This window comes from Arvicola amphibius, chromosome 5 (genome assembly GCF_903992535.2).
Source record: "Arvicola amphibius chromosome 5, mArvAmp1.2, whole genome shotgun sequence".
NCBI lineage: Eukaryota > Metazoa > Chordata > Mammalia > Rodentia > Cricetidae > Arvicola > Arvicola amphibius.
In genome coordinates, this window is record NC_052051.1 from 19,949,657 (window position 1) to 19,962,327 (window position 12,671).

General features: G+C 39.0%; 1 protein-coding gene across 4 annotated transcripts in view; it reads right to left on the reverse strand.

Annotated features, from left to right (window-relative positions):
- Positions 1 to 12,671, reverse strand: part of Ralgapb (Ral GTPase activating protein non-catalytic subunit beta) — an 83,182-nt gene that overhangs the window by 29,657 nt on the left and 40,854 nt on the right. For 3 of the 4 annotated variants that reach the window (XM_038329722.2, XM_038329723.2, XM_038329725.2), the window contains 4 exons: positions 12,018 to 12,147; positions 9,987 to 10,120; positions 6,211 to 6,393; positions 4,172 to 4,323 (listed from right to left, as the gene is read on the reverse strand). In XM_038329722.2, the coding sequence (XP_038185650.1) occupies positions 4,172 to 4,323; positions 6,211 to 6,393; positions 9,987 to 10,120; positions 12,018 to 12,147 (599 nt within the window). The remainder of the gene's footprint in view (positions 1 to 4,171; positions 4,324 to 6,210; positions 6,394 to 9,986; positions 10,121 to 12,017; positions 12,148 to 12,671) is intronic. The other variant, XM_038329724.2, reaches the window with a different exon arrangement.

Sequence of the window (12,671 nt, forward strand, 5' to 3'; positions counted from 1 at the left end):
CTGTGGAACTAGGCTGGCAGCCAATAAGCCCCAGTGATCTTCCTGTCTCTGCCTTCCCTTTCAGCACTGATGTTACAAGAATGCACACAGCCATGTCTAGTTTTTCACATGGGTACTGTAGATCTGAACCCAGGAACTCAGGCTTGTACAGCAAGTGCTCTTACTGAGCCATTTCCACAATCCTCAACACCATTTATCAATCTTCAGCTTGGACACCTTGGCCTCAGCTAAGATCTCTGATGATGGAGGGCACTGTTTTCCAGCAGATGTCTTCCTTACAATTTTCACTCTTCCTAGAAGGACTGCTACAATTCAAGGAATGAGGGAACTCAGTAAGTTCAGGACTCTAATGACTGTGGAAAATAAGAGCCATCCAGGAGACTAGTACTAAGAAAATACAGCTTTGGCTTTCTCCAGTAGAACAGAGACAGATGTCACAAAGCCCACAGACCAGGTGAGCTTATCATGTTCCATGGAGGATCTATGATGTACCAAACAGGCTTTTGGTCGAGGTTATGCCGCTGAGATGAAATATTACCAGCCTCATCGCATTCTTCTTTTCCTGGTAGTGACTAGACTGTAATGTTGAGTAAACATTTCTGGAATTATGACAAGTACTTGACTGTGTCATAATAAACCTGTAGATAAAGTTTAAACATCATTGTGAACCTCCAGAGAATCTCTGCTGATATGTTCTGAGGTTCAACCTCTGCTTTCTATAAGCAGTGTTCGGACAACAACACACAAAACAAGCTCATAATATTTGTTCATGCCTGTATGCCAATACCTAGAAAGCTGAGGCAGGAGGAGTGACATGAATTTGAGGCCAACCTGGGCTTTAAAAAGTTGAGAATCTGCCTCAAAAACAAACAAGAACCAGGAAGATGGCTCAGTGGGCAGAGACGATTGCTATAAATTCCAACAAGCAGAGTTGGAGTCCCTGGAACTCACATGAAATGGATTTGAAAAGACTCTCAAAAGTTGTCTCTGACATCCACATGCCCAAGCATACATATCAATACATGTTTTGTTTTTAAAAAGAGCAGGGTGTGGTAGTGCACACATTTAATCCCAGCACTTGGGAGGCAGAGGCAAAAGGATCTCTGAGAATTCAAGGGCAGCCTGGTCTACACAGTGAGTTCTAGGACAGCCAGAGAGAGCTACATAGTGAGATCCTGTCATGGAGGATGGGAAAAGCAAAATAATTAAGAAAAAAAAAACCTACAAAAGACTAGAACTTAATCTACAGATATCATATATCAGAATAAGAGTTAGGCTTTAAAAAGACTACAGATAATGTGGAATATTTACAAAAAGAAATTTCAACACTGTGCAAATAAGCACAGGATGAGAACTACAGATGAAAAGGCAAGAGTCCAGTTAACTCAATGTGACTCTCCAGTGAGCAAAGTCTTGTTGCTGTCTCCCAACAGAGGCTGATGAAACATACTGTTCTATAGAGTCTGAAGACATTTGGGTCCCATATAGTACACTGTACTCAGTGATCCTCCTGTGAGAGATACATGGTCAAAGCTGGGTGACAGAATGATAAAGGTACTCAAATGCATGTAATACCAAAACCATGTGAAGGCACTAGCAGAAAGGAACCAGTGCAATATAAACACTGTCTCTGTATACTGCTCCTGCCTGGAGAAAGAATTACTACCAAAAGTCTGAATAAGAACCAATGAGAACAAGTTAACATGAGAGATTTTAGTTTGATATAGAACATCAAGCTTTTAATAATTAAAATAAATCTTAGGGGCTAGACTCTAAACCCAAATTAAATGCTAAGCATTTAGTAAATATGCCTTAAGCAAAAGAACCACTGAAATGACTTCTAAGAGCACAAATTCTGAATTTATACTTTTAAAAGTATACATATTTCTATGAATTTATACTTTTAATATGCCAACATTATAAATGTTATCAAAGACAGATGGGCATGTACCAAAATAACTTGATATGATTGTAACACTATGGAACTCCACCTTATGTGAGACAGGCAGACAATGAGTGTGGAGGTAGTGAAAACCACTGTCCTTCAAAAATCAGAATAATAAAGAGGTTCAGAACAAGTAGCTAGTAGTGAGCATTGAACAGTAGGTAATGTTTGAAATACAGGAGAGATGCATAAGCAGGTATAAACATGCCCAGTTCACCACTTTAAGTAGCCCAACTATGGCAAGGGAGTGTTAGGGAGCAGTGGTGGGAGAAATCAGGCCACCTCCCTGACCCTCCACTGGAATTCAGACATGTTAGGAAACCAGAGATCTACTTGAGGTTTTTAACCACTCAAGCAGTAGGATGAAATAGTGTTGAAGAAGAGTTTAGCCACAGAGTGCAAGACAAACAGGAAGAGTTAGACTGGAAACAGAAATCATGCAAGAAGTGAGGTGACCTAGTACAGAATACTATCTCAGGCTTCAGGGGACGGTGAGAGACCTTACAAAGACAGTCTGCTGGACTTAGCTGCTGGCCTCATGAGGAATGACAGAGACATAAATCCGGGGGAGGGGGACTGAAAACAATGGTGGGCAGCTGGGCATAGTGGCAAATGCACTTGGGAGGCAGAGGCAGGAGGATCTCTGTGAGTTTGAGGCCAGCCTGGTCTACAGAGTAAGTTCCAGGACAGCCAAATATAGTGAAACCCTGCTTCAAAAAAAGTCAAAACAGAACAACCAATGGTGATTGCTGACAAAAAAAGCAGCAACTGTGAGAGAACAGAACACTGACTGGGAACATTCTCCACCTCGATGGAACTCTGCACCGCTGAAGAGTGGAAACTAAAGACATTGTGGTAAACTGGCTAATAGCAAAAACTACAGACAGAGCTATTCAGACAACTATAGGCTGAAGGAAAGACCCCGGGCACTGGCAGCCCGCAGCAACCATACTCTCACAGAAACAACAGGCTGAAGTGCAGTAGGTCTCCTGCAGCACAAAGAACCCAAGAACCCTTAGTGAGCAAAGATTCTCTCTGCTTACCTCTCAGCCTTCTTCCTCTTCCTCACACACTATCAAGTCCCGGTGCTATGGAACTTTATGGCTCCCCACCCAGGTTTTACACAGCACATACTGTCATCACCAATTTTCTAGCTTTAGTTAAACCTCAACAAATGTATTCAAAGTCTAGCCGTTATCATAGTGCACAGTTCTAAACAAAAGCAAGCATCCTGAAAATTATGACTGAAGCCCAAGAACAACAGAAACAAATCCAATTAATCTGAATATAACCCAAAGGACACTGCACTCACAAAGGATGTCAGGATCTTAGGCAGAGCTGATTTACACACAATCTTCCAGCCAGCCCTTACTAACCTGACACCCTTCCTTCTGTTTTCCTAGGTTCTCATTCATACTTCTCCTTGAATGAGCCACATCTTTACATATTCTAGGAACCAATGCAATCTCTACTTATGCAGTCTATTCAATCTGCAGATGCGCCCAAATCCAGTCCTCTTTCCAGTCCCCCCATCCACCAAGTACAAAGGACTTTCTCAGCTCTTTCTGCCATTCTTTCAAAGAAACAACCCCTTGTTTCCATGTGGCAAACATTCTTAATTGCCTGCAATGCTGCTCACAGCTCAAATGTTACCCATCCTCTCAGTCTCCATCAATGTAGTTCCATAACTCACTCACTCCCAATTCCCTGCCATTTTATTTGTATTTCTTCTTTTGGGGTACTTACTATCCACCGATACTGAAAGACTTTGTACCAGATAGCACTCACTAAGTAACTGAATCTGATTTATCTGCATGATTCTATTACCAAGCTCTTAAAGGGGAGTTAAAAAAAAAAATCTTAGCTGAATAGAACATGAAAGATATAGAAGAGACCAGCACTGGGTAGCAGATCTGATGCTGTGTCACATCTCATCTCTAGGTTAAGCCATCAAAGAAGGAAATGAAGTAGCTCTAAGATAATTCCTAGCTCTAATATGAGCTGACCTGAGTTATCAGTTACTATGGAAATGCAAAGATCCCAAATTTCTGGTTTCTTGTTGATCTAAGAATGAATACAAAAAGGGTATTCCCTTTCCATTTCGTGTCTGGAGATGCAGTACCCTACAGGGACTGAGTTACTCCGTGCTGAACAAGGAAGACAGAGCAGCACAGAACACTGCTGCCCTGTCTGTTACAGCTCAGTCTTCAACAGCTGCTTCCATACCATGTTAAAGTGGCTTCTGCAGCATCCTTTACCCTCATGGACGCAGGGTTTGGCTCCTTATCGCCTTTGTACTTGACCTCTTGCTCACTGTTTTTGGACTTGCTTCCTGAGATACCCAGTTCTACAATCTCCAATACTTCCTTAAGGCAATCCTAGAAGTAGGAAAAGACAGAATGATTTTTTAAAATATTTTTCAAACACATTTATTTATTTAAGAGAGGCTGTATGTGTGTTTGTGTACAAATCAAGGGAAGAGAACAATTTTTGAGAGCTGGCTCTCTCCTTGAGCCATATAAAACTCAATGATCAAACTTGGGAGCAAGCACTCTTACCTGCTGAGCCATCTTACAACCTCAGGTTGGTTAAGAGAAGACAAGGAAACCATAACAATGGTAATGTTTTAGGGATAACGTTCCAGTTGCTAATGCTCTTTAACAGATATATTTGCATCATTATAAAATAAATTTATACTTCCATTAAGTTTCTCTTAAAAGAACTAAATTTATATGTTCAGAAGAAGACTAAAGATAGGTTTTAATTTTATAAGTTACAGAGCTCACAAAATTGTCATGGAATGAGTAAAATTGATTCCGAAGAAAATTCTGCCAAACCCAGATGGTAAATATACCAAAGAGGTTAATTATTCATTTTTTGAGGCAGGATCTCACTATGGAGTTCAGGCTGGCCTCAAACTCACTATGTAGCCCAAGCTGACCCTAAACCCAGGACCCTCTGCCTCTGCTGCTTAAGTGCTAGGATTACAGGCAGTTGCTATCATCCCCAACATCAATGACTAACATTTTAAAATAATTTCTATTTAAAACTGTTTTGTATAACAGAGTTTCACGTAGCCCAGGCTGGCCTCTAACTCATTATGTAGCCAGGGATGAACTTGACCTTCTGATCCTTCTTCTACCTGCCAAGTACCTGGAATTACAAATAGGCACCATCACAGCTGGTTAATGTAGTGCTAGGGATCAAGCTGAGTGCTTCAAAAATGCTAAGCAAGCATTGTATTAAACTTGGCTACAAGTCTAGTCATTTTTTATATCATAACTTTTGAAAGCCATGATGAAAATAACTCAGATTTTATCAACAAAATTACTTACAAAGATCTCTTCCTTTCTAAATATCAGTGATCTTGGGAAGCTCTCATGTCACTGAGCTTATTATGCCTGCTTCTCTCTAAGGTACAGTGGGGAAAAAAAGACTAGATATTTGTACCCATTTAAAATTGCAGAAATCTGTGAGAAATATGATGTTTCAATAAAAGTAACTTGTACAGCCAAACTATGCCCTAGCTTTGTAGATTCACAATTAAGTGTTCGTCTTTAATAATAGGAAAACAAATAGCTTTAGTAGCTATCTCCAGTCTTCCATCCTATCAAAAAAAAGTACTTTTCCAGATACAGCAGTTGGATATATGAGCCCATAGCGACTGTGAAAGCATACAAAAGGCTTGAGTTTGCTCAACCAAAATTTCAGCACAAAGATGGTAGAAATAGGCAAAAAAATATTATCACTAGCTGGGGAACTATAGGCATATGTGATCATATATGATAGCTGCTAGGAGAGACAGAATCAACTTTCTTCAATGACAGGATCAGTGGTAGGCTGACCACACTCCAGGGCAGACCCATTACCAATAGTAGCTAGGAAACACAAACTGAACTCAATAGATGAGGAAAAAAAATCTCAAAATTGGGTAGATAGGGAAGTGAGGGTAGGTCTTGGTAAAAGAAGATGGTATGTTGAAAATACAGTTTGAATTTTTACTAGAATTAATGAGAATATCATTTTTATAAAAGAAAAATTAGGCAAGATCTCTTTCATAAAGAATTTTTCTGTGGGATTATTGGAAACAAATCTAAGCATGATGACAGTTTATAAGTTATGCTCAAAAGATAAGTGTCCTACTGAAATCAAACAAGTACATTCAAAATATATGACACTGTATTTAAATTCAGATATTCTCTTTTAAAAGGTATTTTCTCAACAGTTTTATTCCTACTTGGTGTTTCAAGACTGAATAAGCTCACCTTTTCATCCAGCATATCAGGGTGCTCTGTCAGCCAGACACAGAGACACTGAAATGCTGCCACTATCATGGAGTGCAGGTCCCGGGAGTGAAGAGGAGCTGGCCGACTGCACTGGTATACAATATAACTGCACACAGAACTGATGGCACGCTTCCGGTCTCCCAAGTCAACCATCACCTTCACCTAAGCATGCCCATTTAAGGAACAAAATCAGTTAGTCAGGAGCCACTATACCAAGCATTTGCCCTGCAACTGAGCCTATCTGATAATGTGATACACAAGAGGCCTTGTTTTAAAATATTATTTATATACAGGAACAGAATATTACAGATATACTATAAAAAAGTGACATTCTCAAACCCCAAGACAGTACTTTAACATGGTTGTTTGTTTACACCTTAAAACTCAAAGCTCTTGGGTGCACTTACACGTATCGTAAAATGTGTAGGAATGGCCAGCAATGGAATATGTGTGTGTTTTTAAAGTCCCTAATCCAACCTCATAGTGATGGTTTTTGCTCTCCAAGTCTAGAGAAACAGCTTAGCAGTTCAATTATGAATTACAGTAAGCTACACATTCAAAATATGTAACTTAAAAAAACCATCACTATAATCAGAAAATGAATATAAACATCACCCCCAAATGTCCTCATGCACCTCTGTAAGCTTTCTCCCATTCCTCTTCTGTGAGGAACTGCTTATCTGTTATTATAATAGATCAGACTACAGTATCTACTTTGGGGAAAGGTATTTAACATAATTAATTCCAGATATATCTACTTTTTGAAATGCTTCTTTTTATGGAGTATATTCCAGTGTATGAATACAGCACTATTTGTCTACCCAGTAACCTGTTAATAGACATCTAGGCTACTTCCATCCCATGGATATTACAAATATAGTTGCTATGAACATCAATGATCAATGTCATTGACTGGATGTATGTTCTCTTATATACTGGGACTGGAATAAGAGTCATAAGATACATGTTTTATTAAATTTTTAAGGATCTACCAAACTTTTCCAAAATGGTTATTACAATTAACATTCTCATTAACAGTTTCCTTATATCCTCATCAACATTTGGTATGGTCAATCTTTAAATTTACCTTCCTTCCTTCCTTCCTTCCTTCCTTCCTTCCTTCCTTCCTTCCTTCCTTCCTTCCTTTCTTCATTCCTTCCTTTTCTTTCTTTTTCTCTTTCTTTCTTTCTTGTGTATGAAGAGGCCACAGGAGAACTGCTGGGTGCCTTTCCTATCACAGTGGTTCTCAACCTTCCTAATGCTGAAACCCTTTAATACAGTTTCTCATGTGGTGGTAACCCTCAACCATAAGATTATTTTTGCTACTACCTCATAACTAATTTTGATACGGTTATAAATAGTAATGTAAATATCTGTGTTTTCCAATGGTCTTAAAAAACCCCTGTAAAAGGTCATTCAACCCCCAAAGGGGTCTCGACCAACAGCTCTATCACTTTCTACATTATTCCCTTGAGAAGGAGTCTCTCACACAACCTAAAGTTTCCTGTTTCAGCTATGCTGACAGGCTAGAAAACTCCTGGGATCTTTCTATCTCTACCTGAGGTCCATGTGGTCATTTCAAGCTTTTTAAACAGGTGCTGGGGACATGAATTTAGGTCCTCATGCTTGCATAGCAAGCACTCTTAGCCTAAGCTATTCTCTTAGTCCTCAATTTTAGCCATCCTACTGAGTATGTAATAGTATTTCATTTCCCTAACAACTAATGATATTGAGGTAGGAAAACTCACCTTAAAGGAGAGTGGCACTATTCCCTGGGTTTGGGTCCTGGACTGCATAAAAAGGAGGAAGCCAGCTGAGCACAAGCATTCATCTGCTCTCTTCTTCCTGACTGCAGACTCAACGTGACTAGCTGCTTCAAGCTCCTGCCACCTTGACATCCCCGCCATAATGGACTGTACCCTTGCACTGTGAGCCAAAATAAACCCTTCCATCCTTAAGTTGCTTTTGTCAGGGATTTTGTCACAGCATGAGACAAGTAACTAATACATTTTTACATTTCAGTCTACAATCCATTTTTAGCTGATTTTTGTACCTACCATATACAAAACAGGTATGAAACCAAGTTTTCTACCTTTAGCACTGGTCAAAAAGACTAACCTTTCTCCTTAGAGTTATCTTTTTGCACCTTTGTTAAAAACCAGACAGCCACATGAGTGTGGTCATGAAGTCTCAATTATAGACCACTAATCTATTCATTCAATCCTGTTCTAACACAAGACTGTTTTAATCAACTGTATCTTTACAGAGAGTTATGGAATCAGGTAGTATTAACCCATTATATATGATGACACAGGTCCAGAACAGAGCTCCATACAAGCTAAACACATCTTGAACTGAAAGTAGACCACAAGTCATAGGGAGCAGCACCTTGATCTCTGTGAGGTCCACCATTTCTCATGAACGGCTATCCTAATGTTTAAATCAGCAACTGCTTCACATATATCTATTCATTTGGGGATTTCTCAGTTAAATTCCAAGTAATGTTGAGAATATACTAAGTTTTCTTGTCTATTTTGTCTCTCAAAATTTGTAAGACAACTTTAAAGGTCTAGACTTCATCTCAGACGCTACCACTCTGTGATGAGTATCACTACATGACCACAATATATTTTATACTTTCATCTCATCTGATCCTCCTCACAACACCAAGTGGTATTTGAAAAATAATCTTTTCCATTTCAATAATAAAAATACTCAGATTCTAGTGAGGATGTGGAAAAATTGGAACCCTTGCATGTTGCTGGAAAATGAAAAGGACTCAGGAGCTGTGGAAAACTATTTGCAGTTCTTCAAAAGTTAAACAGAATTTCCACAACCCTAAGAATTTCACTCCTTATTGAACTGAAAACTGATATTCCAAACAAATACATGTTCCCATACATCCACAGCAGCTCTACTAGTAAAGTCTAAAGACGGAAACAGTCTAAATACTTCTCAGTTGATGAGCAGGCAAACAAACAGTAATAATTACATTCAGCATGGTGCTGTGCAATCATAAAAAAAAGGCCAAAAAATTACTTCTCAAGTGAGAAAAACAGGCACTCCTGAAATGACATACATACATGATTTTCCTACTGATCCCTTTCTATGAATGGTCCGGATTAGGTAGAGCCAAAGAAGCAAAATGAAGACAAATGGCTGTCGGAGGTGGTGGCTGGGGAAGCGAACAAGAAAGCAACTGCTTTGGGGCTTAGGGATTTCCCTCTGGGGTGACAAAAACACTTAGAAATGTCAGTACAATGCAAATGTACTGACAGGACTGAATCACTTGCTTTAAAATGGCTAGTTTTATGTTACATGAATTTCATGGAGAGAGCAAGAATGAGAGACTGAGGCTTAAGAGCAAGTGAACCCCATTTCTAAGGTTCCACAAAACTGAAATAACTGAGAGAAAATTGAATATAGTTAATACTTAATACTGATAACAGAAAATAGTAATCACAGAAATATTTTATGATAAATGTTCTTTATAAAAGCAATAAATATACTATTATGTGCAAATAGTCACCAGTATTAAAATGTTTTCTATACCTTAACAGAAATATTCATATCCTTTGCACCTATTTTTCATTTTGCAAAATTTACTTGGAGGTTCGATTTTGTATACTCTGGATGTAAAATACGCACATGTACTGACAACCCTAAAATACCTACACAAAGGGGTGGGTGTCAAAATACAGAAAAAAAAAGGCATGATGCAAGTGTGCTGGACTGAAATAAGGGACTGTTCTCACCTTTGCCAGGCCAGAGAGGAGCTCCAGAGCAGCCAGGGATATGCTCATGTCTTGCCGCCACTGGGAGTTGAGTCTTTGGGTGACGAGATGAATGCTGCGAATCAGGAGCCCAGCAGCTGAATCTGTATTAAGAGCTAGGATATAACCCAATGCCACATCCACAGGGAGGGAAAACAACTAAGCATTAGTAACAGAAGCACAGCATTCCACTAGGCACAGACCACAGCAGCCACAGTGAGCACAATGGGCACCCACACAGAGCTATGCTCCCCACCCACAGGACTGAGCACCAGGCCTGACTGATGGTGTACGAGGCACATATGGGGCTGGGCCAGCTTCTAGCTCCCAGTCCACACTCTGACAAAGAACACTATGGACTTGGCAATTTCAGTACCATCCTTATAAGGAAAAATAGTGTCTTAAATTTTTAAATAACTTGTAGAATTTAATTTTCAAAAAGAACAATGAAAAGGCAACCAAATATTTCCTTAGAATTTTACAGAGGCAAGAATTCAACTGATAGCCTCCTCAGATGCTAGGAATTACCTTAAAGCATCTCCTACAATGACAGGGCTTAAACCAGTAAAACCACATGCAATGCCTCTTCAAACCCATATTTACATTCAGCTCTTTACCACTATTTTAATACCTTTAAAAAGTTAAATAACCAAGTCACTGTTTTAACTTGGACTTCAATTTTAATTTAAAGTAACTATTACTCATTAAAGAGTGAATTCCAAGAAATTAAACTAGGATAAATTAAATTGTAATTAAAAAGGAAGCTTTAGGGGCATTATACCTGTGGATCCTATCAGAAAGAGGGCAGTGACAACAGAAAAAGGAATGATCATTAAAGAGAGACAGTCATGCGACACTAACACAAATCTGGATTTTTTTTTTAGTAAAAGATATGACATAACAAGCAGAGCTCACTAACACCAGCTGAAAATGCTGGAACAAACAATCAGTTCAAACACTTATATACAACACATGCAGTAACGCAAAATTATCCTTCATTTTAAAATGTCTTAGAAAGTATAAGAAACAGTTCAACCTGGAGAATACCTAAATCTACATAAGGGGTAGCCATTTAAATGTACTGACTATCCACATAATGACTATGTATTTGACATGCAAACGTGTCATAAATTCAATTATGAAAGCATGTCCCATACACATGGCTCATGGACTCTCCAGATGATTAAAAGCTCACATCTAGGGAATTAGGTATTCTAATCTCAAGGAATAAACAACAATTCAATCACTATCAGCATTTGTACATAAACATAAAGTGCTCACACTAAGTCCATAAAATAACTACTCAGTATAAACGACATCACTGAATAGGATGTTTTCCTGGCAAGTGTTTTATTTAGCAGGGCAGAAAATGACTCTTTATTCTTGTAACTGAAAAACCTAACGAGACAGAATAGCTAGGTAAGTTTTTTTAAAAGATATTTATTTGTTTATTATGTATACAATATTCTGTCTGTGTGTCTGCTTGCAGGCCAGAAGAGGGCAGCAGATCTTATTACAGATGGTTGTGAGCCACCATGTGGTTGCTGGGAATTGAACTCAGGACCTTTGGAAGAACAAGTAATGCTCTTAACCGCTGAGTCATCTCTCCAGCCCGCTAGGTAAGTTTTAACACGGAGACACACACCTCTCTAGGTCTCCTCTAATACAACCTCCATCACTTCTCTCAACTGAAATTATGGGCTCACCATCCATCTCTGCCATTATTCTGAGAGCTCTGAGGCAAGGCCCACATCTTATGTGAGCCTGTACCATCAGCGCCTAGTACAAAACCCAAACACCTCCTGAACTCTCATCATAAACATCTGAAGAGCTAAAAAACTCCAAAACGAGCTACAAGAAGTCATAAAAATACTTTTTCCTTAGTTTTTTTAAAGAAACATCTTCTGTCAATTATACCTAAGTACATAAAATTTTTATTTTTGTTTTAGATTCTTGAAAAGTTTTAGTTTTGCTTACGTGTAAATGCTAACAGACCACTTAAACACAGCTTACCGTAATCCCTTAGGAGAGCTTGGGCGGGTCTCTCACTGTCAGGCGTTGTAGGTTCTGTGCTTCCTCCACTTGCTGAACTAATGCCACTGTTGGTGCGACTGTGACTCTTCAGGTTGTTTTCTCCACCTCCCTAGTCAAACAAAAATGAGCCAAAATGAACAGTTCACATGTATAAAAAGAAGGTTTTTTAATATTAAAACTTTGTTAGAGCCAGGTATTGATGGCAAATGCTTTGAAACCCAGCACTTGGGAAGCAGAGGCAGGCAGATCTCTAGATCTTGAAAAACCAAAACAAACAAAATTGTTAAGAGTTGGGGCTATGGTTCAAGACTACTGCACTTGCGTCATATGCATAAGGCCCTGGGTACATACCCAGTAATGCAAATATAACAAGTTAACTAGCACAAGGTGATATATAGATAAACAGACAAGGGATTAGAATCACTGTAGTATTATTGCTCTGATTCTGTTAAAAGGGTAAACAGGGTTTGATAGCTACAGGTATCCACACTGGGGTCCCCCATGCTGTTCTTCAAAGGGCCACCTCAGAACACTTTACATATGCTACAGTTGACTAGCTAATGACTCTTGAGTCATTAAGGAAAATACTTTAAGTGACTCTGGAGCAAAACCTCAGAACAGGAATATAATCTT